Consider the following 13,128-nt stretch of genomic DNA (forward strand, 5'->3'; position numbering starts at 1 on the left):
GGATATTAAGGTAATCTACAGAATTAATTTATATAAACATTTCTTACCTGAGCAGGCTTCTTCTGAACCACTTGTTGTGGCTGTAAAGAAAAGTAAAGATTAGCCTTTTTATGAACAAGAAAATACATTGAGGTCATATTTCATTTGCTAAGGTCTGAAACAACATATAGAAAAAGGACCAAATTCAAAGATGATGTGAAAAATAGTGGACATCTCCTGCACTCACTCAGATGCCCTAGTCATACTTACATCCCGTCACCAGTGTTCAAAGGTGTCTCAGTTGATGTAATGCACACTGTGTGGAGGCAGACATATATGTAAGGGTAAATTAAAGCAAGGTGAGGGCTGTGTTAATATGCACCTTCCTCCAGCTCCTCAGGGTGTGTATTAGAGGAGCTTTACATATCAGAAGAGTTTAAACAGTTATAGAGTCTGAATGTAGAGGAGTATGTTACTGTAAGGGAGTCTGCCTTATAGCATCTTCTATATCCCCTCTGAATTTGTCCCCAAAGATGAAATTTTAGTTTAGTTTCAAAAGTAATTTTATTGATACTGTGTTAGATTTTGATATGTGTTTTTGAGTACACATCAAATAACTTATGGGAAGCTTATATTACCCAGAAATGTTCCTCATATCTGACATTGAACATTCTGTAAGCAGGCTGACCCCCATTCAGTCTCTCAGAGCTGTTTGTGTGGCTGCAGGTGCACATTCATACTCCAAAAGTGGCATTTCTGTGGTCCTATGATCTGGCTGGCCCGGGAATGGGCACACAACACCATTGCAGACCCCTGATGATTTTACTCATTCCAGCAACACAGGTAATTCCAGCAGAGGATGGGGGGATGGGTGAGCTAACATAAACACACCAATCTCCTTGAGCCCAGGTCCTATCTGAAATACTATCTCTGTAGCTCTGATGACCTGTAGAGCATGACCTCCACAGGTCTTGATAAAGGCACAAAATAATAAAACTACTTAGCACTCAGAGGGTGAAATCCTGGCCTCACTAAGTCAATAGGAGTTTTCCCAATAACTTTAATGGGGCAAACTTGCACTCACATAATTTTTTTTAGATATATTCAAAACACATCTAATGATTTTCTTCCTGGCCATTGCTTTCTGGATGTGTTGCCTATTCCCAACTTTGCCTGTTCCCAGCTCAAGGCCTGTGTTTGTCTCCTTACTTGGGCATAAGCCAATAAGTCATTTGGATATCCAAAGGCTGATTTTCATTATAATGTGTTAGAAAATAGCTTAAATTTTTCAAAATAAACAATGTGATGTATCTGGGCCTTCAGAGCAATATTTTAGTGGGTGGGAAAAATCAGTGAAAATGTAAAACAAAAGTAACTGACGCTAGGATCAATTTACACTGCCCACCACAAAGCATTCTATTTTAGCAATAGATACTTTGTTTACCTGCAATATCTTTCTAATTCTGTGGAGTCCTGTTAATGATATATTTTTGTATCTGTGCATAAACCTATAAGGAAATACTAGAAAAGAAAGTGCCAGTTACTAAGTCCATTTTTAAAAATCTTAGCGTTGACCCTTTGTTTTCCATTAGATAACCATGCAGTGGAGAAGCAATCAAAAATGCACACTTTTTTGTTGATGTCTTCCCCAGGTGACCACAGGCCCTGGGCTGATTAGCACATTTGCTGCCTCTTGGGAAATGAGTGTTGGTGCAAAGAGATGAATTGTTTCAAAAGAATCATTTGTAAGAATAGAATTCATTGAGCTCATCAATAATCTCAATCATTAGCACTTCCCTGACTTTTCTTCCCCCTGCTGATTACACCTGTACACATTTACTCACAAACCACACAAAATCCACAGACATTCTCACTGGCTGACTTGATTCCTATAGCTCAGAAATCCCCATTTTTTTTGGCTGTGGGCCCTGCATTCATGTGACTGTTGCACACTATAGCTCAATGAAATCCACTGAAAGAGCTGCCAACTCACCAAATTTTCCATGAATTAGCTCCTGACACTTCAATGAGGGGAAAGACAATGTCTGAAACAAGGCCAGCTCTGGCTCCTTGCCTAGTATGTGTCACAGTAATTCTACCAGCTGCCCTTCTACACAGCACTTCATACTTTTCAGACCACCAAAAAGACCCTTGAATACTTTCAATACCAGTTGGGGTTAGAGCTGCCAGTATGTTTTCCCAGGCTCTGGCACCCAATGGCTTCAGATTGAACCTAGAAAGTTTTGTGTGTGTTTGTTCTGTTTTTATTTTTATGAATGGCTTTAGTAGAGGACTCTGATTGAAGCACAATACTGCAGTCATTCATAAAAAGTGAAGGGAAAATGTTGTACTTTGCCTGCCTGGAAACTGTTTCTGATACTGACCAAGTTTTATGAGACTCTTACTCACTTGGGACCTTTGCTATCTTACTGCTGAGAGCAGTTTGTTCCTTGCTAGCTAGAGTTCTTGTGATTCAAAATACTGTAGATTTGTGGTCTTGGACATGCTGCTTATTATGCTTTTATAAGGAAGAATGTATGACTTAGATTAAGCTTTAAAGCAGGGGTCAGATCCTCAGCTGGCGTAAATCAGCATATTTCCTTGAAGCCCATGACATTTAAAGCTTTGCCACTTCGGAAGCAATGATTTGTATGAGTTGGGAGCCTGCAGTTTGAATCAATGGGTGCTTTGTTTGCATAAGGGCTGCAAATATTGCTTGGTAAAGTCAAGCGAGATTTAGTCTGGTCCCCTGAGGTTTGGAGTGTCCCCTGCCTTGAAGGCAATGAGAGAGTTCAGGGAAACTGACTCTGCACAGAATCAGGGCCTATGTGTCCTGCTCTAGTGATGCTTTCTTCGACTGTAGCAGCTGCGTATCTGTTGGCTCCTTTGTCAACTCTGAAAAGCTAATGATGTAACCTCCTCTGCTCACTAAGCTTTCACTTCATTGTGTTAACAGATCTCTGCATCTTCCAATGAGTGTCTTGAAATGAGACACCTCTAATTCAAAAGGCTGTTGCATTTAAATGTACAACTTGCTGGGGTGAAAGAGAATTCATCTGGGATATTAAAAAAAGTTAGCGCCTATAAAAAATGCCAGAGACAAAGGACTTTAAAGAAATCCTTTAGAGCAAAATAACATTGTACACAGAAATGGACAGCCCTGAATAAAAGACTTCATCAGCTGAGAGTATCACTTATGGCTTCTGTACAGCAAAGGGTGGTATCTCTGACTGTAATCAAAGATGTCTAGTCTTGATTATTTCAAAGCTCACATTTGGGATAGTTTAGCCCAATATAAAACTTTCAAGTCTTATTTTTTGCCTAGTTTTAAAGTAGACTATTTTATATTGCCTGGAATTTCAGTCACAAGTCTGGACACGTGAAAGCAAAATTCATCTCTTTTGGTCAAACACGATTATAAGACACAGTTCTATACTGCGTCCTCAAATTCATGCACTACAGGGAATACAAAGCAAAAGGGTTAAAATGATGACAGATATTAAAAAAATTCCTGTGAGAAGAGAATTTAAATAGCAATAATTTCTTTTAGTATAAAAAGGAAACTAGAATAGAGCAGGATTTTCTTCACCAACTTTAAAATTGTGTTGTTTCAGTGTGCTAGCTAAAGCAAAATAAAATTAACTGTATACTTTCATGGTACGATACTGTACTTTGGATGGAAAAAAACAACTGTGGTGACAACATGAACAGACCTTTCATATGTCTTGCCCTCAGCTTAAACTTCCCACAATTAAATCCTGACTCCTTATCTTTCCTAACAAACCTTCTTCACTTCCTTCATCCTCTATCACTGCTGTCAATCACCACTATTCTCTCTGTCACCCAGGCCTAGGGATTAGTTTTGACTTCTTTTCTCTTGCCCTGACATCCAGGTCATATCCAAATCCTGCCACCTTTTCCTTCTCAACATCCGAGATGCATCCTTTCCTTTCCCTCCCCACAGTCAAATCTCTTGCTCAGCCCTCATTGTATCCTGCCTCAATGACTACAACGTCCTCCTCTAAAAAGTCCATAATATCAGATATTGTCTACCTGTGTAGGGAACTACAGACCCTGATCAAATCACTTCTTAACCCGTCTCTTCATAGACTAGTTTGAGCCTGTTTACTCTCTCATTGTAAGACATGATCTCCAGACCACAAATCATTTTTGTAACTCTTCTTTGAACCCACTCAATTTTTTTTAAAACTAGACACATTATTCCAGCAGTGGTTTCATCAGTACCAAATACAAAAGCAATATCATCTCCATACTCCTGCTCAATATCACCCTGTTTATATTTCCAAGTAGGAATGCTAAGTTAGCCCTTGTTAGTGTTTCATACTTGGACGTTCACAGACTTTGCTGAATGCCATGCAAGTAATCCTTCCAATGTTTTCAGTATTAATTGGGAGACTTCGATAAGTTAGATTTTGAAACGTCATGGCACTGGCTGGAAGAATATGCATAGCTTTTCCTTTAAATAAAATGAACAATGCTGGAACACATATATAATGATTATAGATGAAAATACTATGCATGAATTCAATCTACTAATTGATTTCTGTCCCCAAAGTGCAGCAATCCACACTGTTCTTAAGTATTAAAAGTTTGCATTTGGATCTGTCTCTCTCCCTTATTAAAGTGAGTTTAGTGCTGTGAAAAGTGCTAGATGGACAATCCCTGGAAACTAAAGTTCTCTGTTTTATCCACAAGCAAATACAATATCAACTGTAACAATAAAATTCTATGTCGGTAGCTCTGTTTGTGAGATTAGCAAGAAAGGTGAAAAACTAATGGCAGTTACGATAGCTACACTAATGCCAACTAAGTACTGTATTGCGACGATCAACTCATTTCATAGGTAACCCTAGCATTTGTAGCTCTAATTTAACAGAAGTGTAAAATGATATGTACAAATCCCTGCTGATCTATAAACCCAAGGAGGTTCAAGAACTCAAATAATACTAGCTAAACTGAAATGAATCCAAACTAAAAAATATATCCCTCCAAACAGTTTCAAGAGGTGGCACAATTATTCCTGTTTTAACCCCAACTTCCCTCAACCAGTTTTAATCCCACTTTGGCCCCGCCTACTTGACAACTGTGCATATTAGGCGATCCGTGTTTTGGGAGATTGGAAGTGGATCCTTAGTTATGGACAAAGGCTGCTTTTAGCTTCTTAACTGCATACATGAATCCACAATGCAGAAAAGATGGTTACTCACCTTTGTAACTGTTGTTCTTCGAGATGTGTTGCTCATATCCATTCCAGTTAGGTGTGTGCACACCGTGTGCATGTTCGCCGGAAGATTTTTACCCTAGCAACCCTCGGTGGGTCGACTGGGCGCCCCCTGGAGTGGCGCCACTATGGCGCCGGATATATACCCCTGCCGACCCAGCCACCCTTCAGTTCCTTCTTGCTGCCTACTCCGACAGTGGGGAAGGAGGGTGGGTTTGGAATGGATATGAGCAACATATCTCGAAAAACAACAGTTACAAAGGTGAGTAACTGTCTTTTATTCTTCGAGTGCTTGCTCATATCCATTCCAGTTAGGTGATTCCCAAGCCTTACCTAGGCGGTGGGGTTGGAGTGAAATGTGGCAGAATGTAAAACTGCTGAGCCAGAGGCTGCAGCATCTCTTGACTGTTGAAACGGAGCGTGATGCGAAGCAAAAGTATGGACCGAGGACCATGGAGCTGCGTGACAGATCTTGTGGGTAGGTACACGAGCCAGCAAGGCGGCAGATGAAGCCTGAGCCCTGGTAGAAGGCACGGCGATGTGGCTTGGGGAAATATGAGCCAAACCATAACAAGTGCGGATGCACGCCATCACCCAAGATGAGATCCTCAGAGGAAATGGGTAGGCCTATCCTTCGGTCTGCTACTGCAACAGAGAGTTGGGGGGTTTTACGAAATGGTTTTGTCTGCTCAATATAAAATGCGAGCGCTCTATGGACGTCCAGGGAGTGAAATTGTTGCCCCCATTGCATTGAGTGTGGTTAACATGAAAGGCCGAAACCACCTTAGGGAGGAAAGCCAGGTGTGGTCGTAACTGCACCTTGTCTTTGTGGAACATAGTGTACAGTGGAACCACCATAAGAGCCCTGAGCTCGGAGACTCGTCTGGCCGATGTAATGGCTACGAGGAAAGCTGTCTTCCAAGACAGGTATAGCAGCAAGCAGGTCGCTAACGGAACGACGGAGACATAAGTCTGGTTAAAAACAGGTTGAGGTCCCAGGTTGGGGCTGGGTGGCGTTCTTGAGGGTATAAGTGCTCCAAGCCCTTGAGGAACCTCGAAACCATAGAGCGTGAGAACACGGAACGTCCACCTTAGCCTGGGTGGAAGGTAGAGATGGCTGCCAAGTGTACCCTCAGCGATGATACTGCTAGGCCCTGCTGTTTTAGGCCAGGGGTAGTCCAAAATAGAGGGGATGGAGACCTCAGTAGGAGTAAGATCAAGCATTTCACACCTGTAGGAGAAACGCTTCCACTCGGCCAGGTTCGTTGACCAGGTGGAAGGCTTCCTGCTACCCTGGTTTAGCCACGCAGCAGCCACACCGTGAGGTGAAGAGACTGCAGGTCCGGGTGGCGAAGCCTGCCGTGGTCCTGAGTTATGAGGTCTGGGTGGAGTGGCAGGGTAATTGGTTTGGCTATCGACAGGTCAAGCCACGTAGTTTATCAGTGCTGCCTGGATGATCATAATGATGCGCGCTCTGCCCCCGTGGAGTTTCAACAGGACCCTATGAATCAGTGGGAACGGTGGGAAGGCATAAAGGAGTTGGCCCTTCCATGGCATCAGGAAAGCGTATGAGATCGATCCCGGGGAGAGACCTTGGAAGGAGCAGAACATCTGGCATGTCCTATTCTCGCTGTAAGCGAACAGGTCTATGTGGGGAAAAAATCCCGACTTCTGGAAAACAGAATGCATTACATCGGGGCAGATCGACCACTTGTGAGACAGGAAAGACCTGCTTAGTCAATGCGCTAAGGTGTTCTGAACGCCTGGGAGAAAGGACGCTACCAGATTTATCGAGTGGGCTATGCAAAAGTCCCAGAGATGGATGGCCTCCTGACAAAAGGGGGAGGACCATGTCCCTCCCTGGTTGTTTATGTAGCACATGGCCATTGTGTTGGCTGTAAACACTGAGACACCACAGCCTCGCAGCTGCTGCTGGAACCCTTGGCACACCAGGCGGACTGCTCTCATTTTTGGACATTTATGTGGAATGCCAGCTCCTGAGAAGACCAAAGGCCTTAAGCTCCAAGGTGACCGAGGTGAGCACTCCAGCAGAGAGATGACGCGTCCATCGTCAGGGACAGTGAGGGCTGAGGCGGATGGAACGGCATCCCTGCCCACACCAGGGAGGGAGTTAGCCACCATTCTAGGGAGCCTAGAGTGCTCGAGGGAATGGTGACTATTGTGACCATTGGGTCCCTGTCCGGGCAGTACACCGAGTTGAGCCAAACTTGGAGAGGACGGAGGCGGAGCCTGGCATGTTTGGTTACAAATTTGCAGGCAGCCATGGGATGCAGGAGACCGAGACAAGTGCGAGCCGAGGTCGTTGGGAAAGTCTGCAGACCTCGGATGAATGTGGCCATCGCCTGAAACCGTGGCTGTGGTAAGCAGGCTCCGGCTAGATTGGAGTCCAGGATAGCTCCTATGAAGTTTAACCTCTGCGTGGAAACCAGAGTGGATTTTTCTATATTTATCATCAGGCCTAGACGTGTGAATAGGTCCTTGACGATGCCCACATGCTGAGTGATTTGTGTCTCGGAGTCTCCTCGGATAAGCCCCAATCGTCCAGATACAGAAAACGCATATCCGACGTCGGCGGAGGTAGGCGGTGACTACGGCCATACACTTGGTCAATACCAGTGGGGCTGTAGAAAGGCCAAACAGGACCGTAAACTGGAAATACTGATGGTTGGCTAGAAAGCAGAGGTATCTCCTGTGCGGAGGGAAGATGGAGATGTGAAAGTACGCGCCCTTCATATCGAGGGAGGCATACCAGTCTCCCGGATCCAAGGACGGGATAATGGTTCCCAGGGGTACTATGTGAAACTTCAACCTTATCATAAACTGGTTGGGTCCTCGCAGGTCTAGGATAGGGCTGAGACCTCCATTCAACTTGAGGATTAGGGAATAACGAGAGTAAAACCCCTTGCCCCTTTCGACCATCGGCGTCTGCACCTCTTGTAAGAGGAGTTGCTCGTGAGAGGGGTCCCTGAAGAGGGACAGGGTTGGAACAAATTGGAGGTGGTACCCATACTCCAGCGTGTGTAGGACCCAGGGATCTGAAGTTAACTGGGACCCCGCCAGGTGGAAGTAGGAGTGGGAACCTGGCCTGTAACTGGTAGGCCGCCCTCGGGTGCACCTTCGGAAGTTCGTCTTTGGTCCCGGTGGTGGTTGTGAGGGACCTTGATCTTGGCCCTCTTGGGGTCCTGACGGTCGTCTGCGACCACCTCGGCCGCGCCGCCTGCCAAAGTCCTGTCTCTGACTAGGCACAGAGTACGGCGGTGTGGCTGCAGACGGAAAGACCCGCGTTTGGTCACCGGCGTATGCATGCCGAGAGAGCGCATTAGGACCCTGTTGTCCTTCAGGCTTTGCAGCCTGGGGCAGTCTTTGCTGCAAACAGGCCTTTACCATCAAATGGTAAGTCCTGAATAGTATACTGCAGCTCCGGTGGGAGGTTTGAAACCTGAAGCCATGAGATGCGCCTCATGGCAACACCCGAGGCCAGAGTTCTGGCTGCTGAGTCTGCTGCATCCAACGAGGCCTGGAGGGAAGTTCTGGCCACCTTTTTCCCTTCCTCCAAGAGGGCAGCGAACTCTTGGCGGGAGTCTTAAGGAAGAAGCTCCATAAACTTACCCATCACCACCCAGGTGTTATAATTATAGCAGCTAAGCAAGGCTTGCTGATTTGCCACCCAGATCTGTAAGGCCCCTGCAGAGTACACCTTGCGGCCGAGTAGGTTCATTCGCCTAGTCTCCTTCGATTTTGGGGCTGGCACCTGCTGGCCATGCCATTCCCTCTCCTTAACAGACTGAACGACTAGTGAGCAGGGAGGAGGACAGAGATACAAGTAGTCATACCCTTTAGAGGGCACCATATATTTACGCTCGACTCCCCTGGCCGCAGGAGGGATAGAGGCTGGGAACTGCCATATAGTACCAGCATTCGCCTGGATGGTCCGAATAAACGGGTAGGGCCTCTCTATCGGGGCATCCGGTGATAGAATGTCCACTACCAGGTCCTCTACCTCCGGGACCTCCTCCACCAGGAGGTCATATTGAGTGCTACCCTCCTTAGGAGGTCCTGATGGGCTCTCAGGTTGTTGGTGGGCACATCAGAATCGCGGTCCTGAGCACAAGAGCTGTCCGTGTGGAACGACACTGATGTGTGTCTGGATGGCCATGGAGGTGCTGAAATCCATGGGCATAGTCTCTGTCTCTATCGGACCTTGCCCAACTCGGCACCGGGGACCGGTGCCAGGAGGCGTACCAGTACCTGGAACAAGATCCGGATCTGCGGCCAGAATTATGCTGGGAGGTCGACCGAGATCTCGAGGCTCGAGGTCGGGAGTAGCTTCGGGAGTCACGGTGCCTGTAGCAGTGCTGGGAGCTGGAACGGTGCCGAGAGTAGCGGGTCGGTGAATGGGATACCGACCGGTGCGGCGAGTGCGACCGGTACCGAGGAGGAGAACAGAACCGGGACTGCAAGTGGCGTCGGGAGCGAGAGTGCCGACAAGACCTGGAGCGTCTGCGGGACCGTGATTATGAACAGTGCCACTTGGCAATGAGATCCCTCGCTGTTGGGAAAGTCTCCAGCGTGGAGGGAACAGTAAGCTCAACCACAGCGCGTACCGGGGAGCTGTCAGGCACCGGATTCGATGGCCCTCGTGTGACCGGGATCGACGGTGCCGATGTTGTCGGTGCCTCGGCAGGTGTCGATGCTGGGTGATCCGACTTAGACAGGCTCTCTGGCTGCGGTGCAGTTGGCACGGAAGCAGCAGGAGCAGGGAGCTCAACCACAGCGCGTACCGGGGAGCAGTCAGGCACTGGATTCGATGGCCCTGTGGGACCAGAATCGACGGTGCCGACGTCATTGGTGCCTCTGCAGGTGTTGGTCCCGGGCGATCCGACTTAGATGAGCTCTCTGGCTGCAGTGCAGTTGGCACGGAAACAGCAGGAGCAGGGAGCTCAACCACGGCGCGTGCCGGGGAGCTGTCAGGCACTGGATTCGGCGGCCCCATGGGACCGGAATCGACGGTGCCGACATCATTGGTGCCTCTGCAGGTGTTGGTGCCGGGCGATCCGACTTAGACGAGTGCTCTGGCTGTAGTGCAGTTGGCACGGAAGCAGGAGTCGTCTTAGGTTTTCTCGACCTCGGAGAGAGGGAGCGGTGCCGAGTCAACGTCGGTGCTGGCGACGGCCGGTGCCAAGAGGCCTTGGAAGTACCGGCGCAGTCCAGTGCTGAGGAGGTGCTTTGCCCGCTGAGTGACCAGCGCTCGGTGCCGAAGGCGGAGGGGTAAGTGAAAGTCCCGCTCCTTTTTGTTCTCGGCTTAAAAGCCTTGCAAATGGGGCACTTAGCTGTCAAGTGCGATTCCCCAAGGCACTTCAAACAGGAGTCGTGCGGATCTCCTGTCAGCATCGGCTTGTGGCAGGCCGAGCCCGGTTTGAAATCCAGTGAGCCGGGCATGGACTCCGGCACCGGGTGTGGGGAAGGGGCTACTCCCCGAACCCTGCTAACTATTACTAAACTAACTATGCTAGTAAAGAAAAAAATGTATAACTATATATATATATATATATAAATATAAAAGGATTATAACGATATAACTATATACAAGATAACGAACGAGAACTACGAGTAGCTAGGGAAGTGGAGGTCAGCTAAGCTGCGCTCCACTGTTCCAACGACCGACACGGGCAGTAAGAAGGAACTGAAGGGTGGCTGGGTCGGCAGGGGTATATATCCGGCGCCATAGTGGCGCCACTCCAGGGGGCGCCCAGCCGACCCACTGACTGTTGCTAGGGTAAAAATCTTCCAACGAACATGCACGCGGCGCGCACACACCTAAGTGGAATAGATATGAGCAAGCACTCGAAGCAGAACTTGTGATATATTGGCTTATATATATGCATACTCTTGCCCTCTATCCAATAAAACCAAGTATGCAGGTTTCTCAGTTGGAGACTACTGTGCACTACAGTGGTTAGAGACCTAAAAACAATATGTATGTCCAACCGTCACCAAGAGCTACAGCATATTCTCTATTAGCTCAGTAAGTAAATGCCTGAAAATTTTGGGAGCAAAAGATCATGAATTCTATTGCCTACAGCCCATGTTTGCAGTTAATAGGCAACCATGGTATCTGTGTATGCGCACAGCCATGGGTCACTAGAATCTAAGGGCTTGGCTACACTGGAGAGTTGCAGCGCTGGTGGTGGCTTTACAGCGCTGCAACTCACACACCGTCCACACTTGCAAGGCATATCCAGCGCTGTATCTCCCTGGATACAGTGCTGGCTGTACTCTACCTCTTCCTGGGGAATAACGACTGCAGCGCTGGTGATGCAGCACTCCTCTGCCAGTGTGGCCACCAAAAGCACTGTTATTGGCCTCCAGAGGTATTCAGAAGTATCCCAGAATGCCAGTTCAGCCACTCTGCTCATCAGTTTGAACTCTATTGCCCTGGCTTCAGGTGACCCGCCCTTTAAATGCCCTGGGAATTTTAAAAATCCCCTTCCTGTTTGCTCAGCCAGGTGTGGAGTGCAATCAGTGAATCTTTCCAGGTGACCAGGCCTCCACGCGCAAAACGAGCCCGAGCTTGGAGCAATGGTGAGTTGCTGGACCTCATCAGTGTTTGGGGGCAGGAAGCTGTGCAGTCCCAGCTGTGCTCCAGCCGTAGGAATTATGATACCTATGGGCAGATATCAAGGGCCATGCTGGAAAGGGGCCATGACCGGGACGCGCTGCAGTGCAGGATTAAAGTGAAGGAGCTGCGGAGTGCCTATTGCAAAGCCTGTGAGGGAAACTGCCACTCTGGTGCTGCCCCCACGACCTGCCGTTTTTACAAAGAGCTGGACGCAATACTTGGGGGGTGACCTCACCGCCAATCTGAGGACCACGATGGACACTTCAGAGCAGGGAGGGGAGGCAGAGAAGGGGTGGGGGAGGAAACCGAGAGTGAGGGTACTGGGATGGGGGGGACACCCCGGAGTCCCAGGAAGCATGCAGCCAGGAGCTCTTCTCAAGCCAGGAGGAAGGTAGCCAGTCGCAGCAGCTGGTACTTGGTGAAGGACAAGCAGAGGAGCGGGTTTCCAGTAAGCGGCTTGTATTTTCAGGATGGAAATGTTTCGGGAGAGGAGGGAGGGTTAGGGCGGTATGCATGCATGCCTAGATGTGTAACAGCCCTTTGATGTGGTCTATCACGTCGTGGTAATTGGCCTCGGTAATCTCTTCAAAAGTTTCAGCCAGAGCGTGGGCAATGTGCTTGCGCAATTTTATTGGGAGAGCCACGGTGGTCCTTGTCCCAATCAGGCTAATGTGTCCACGCCACTGTGCCGCGAGGGGTGGGGGGACCATTGCTGCACACAGGCAAGCTGCACAGGGGCTAGGGCGGAATCTGCATTGCTGTAGAAGACCCTCTCGCTCTTCCCAGGTGACCAGAAGCAGCGAGATATCTTGCAGGATCAACTCCTGTGGAAAATGTTGGGAGACTGTTCGGTGTAGGTGCCCCCTGCAGCTGTTTGCTTTCCCCAATGCACAAAAACCCCAGTACAGCCCAGAAGCAATCAGTCCCCCTTACTTACCATTTCGGGGCTCCTGTGGGTTATGTGCGCTCTCTTTGGCATGGGAAAATTATGCTATTGTGAAGACTGTAAACTCCTTCACTGTGTGGGAATAACTGTCTGAGATATAAACAATGCTGCCTCTGTTAACTGTTGCCTTTTTGCCTTTCTACAAGTAACCTTGACTTCTCGGATAACCGTATTATCAACAGCTGAAAGACTCCAAAACCTCCGGAAGAAGCCGCGAAAAAGCAAAGACGACCTGCTGCAAGCAGTTATGGATCACTCTGCGAGAGAGAATCAAAAACTGCAGGACTGGAGGGAAAAGGAAAGCAGGATCTGCCAGAGAAA

The 13,128-nt window shown here is 48.1% G+C and overlaps 1 protein-coding gene across 1 annotated transcript in view; it reads right to left on the reverse strand.

Annotated features, from left to right (window-relative positions):
* Positions 1-13,128, reverse strand: part of HMGA2 (high mobility group AT-hook 2) — a 183,872-nt gene that overhangs the window by 25,936 nt on the left and 144,808 nt on the right. Inside the window, exon 4 of the mRNA XM_030548809.1 lies at positions 48-80. Within this exon, the coding sequence (XP_030404669.1) occupies positions 48-80 (33 nt within the window). The remainder of the gene's footprint in view (positions 1-47; positions 81-13,128) is intronic.

This window comes from Gopherus evgoodei, chromosome 1 (assembly GCF_007399415.2).
Source record: "Gopherus evgoodei ecotype Sinaloan lineage chromosome 1, rGopEvg1_v1.p, whole genome shotgun sequence".
In the NCBI taxonomy this organism is placed as follows: Eukaryota; Metazoa; Chordata; order Testudines; family Testudinidae; genus Gopherus; species Gopherus evgoodei.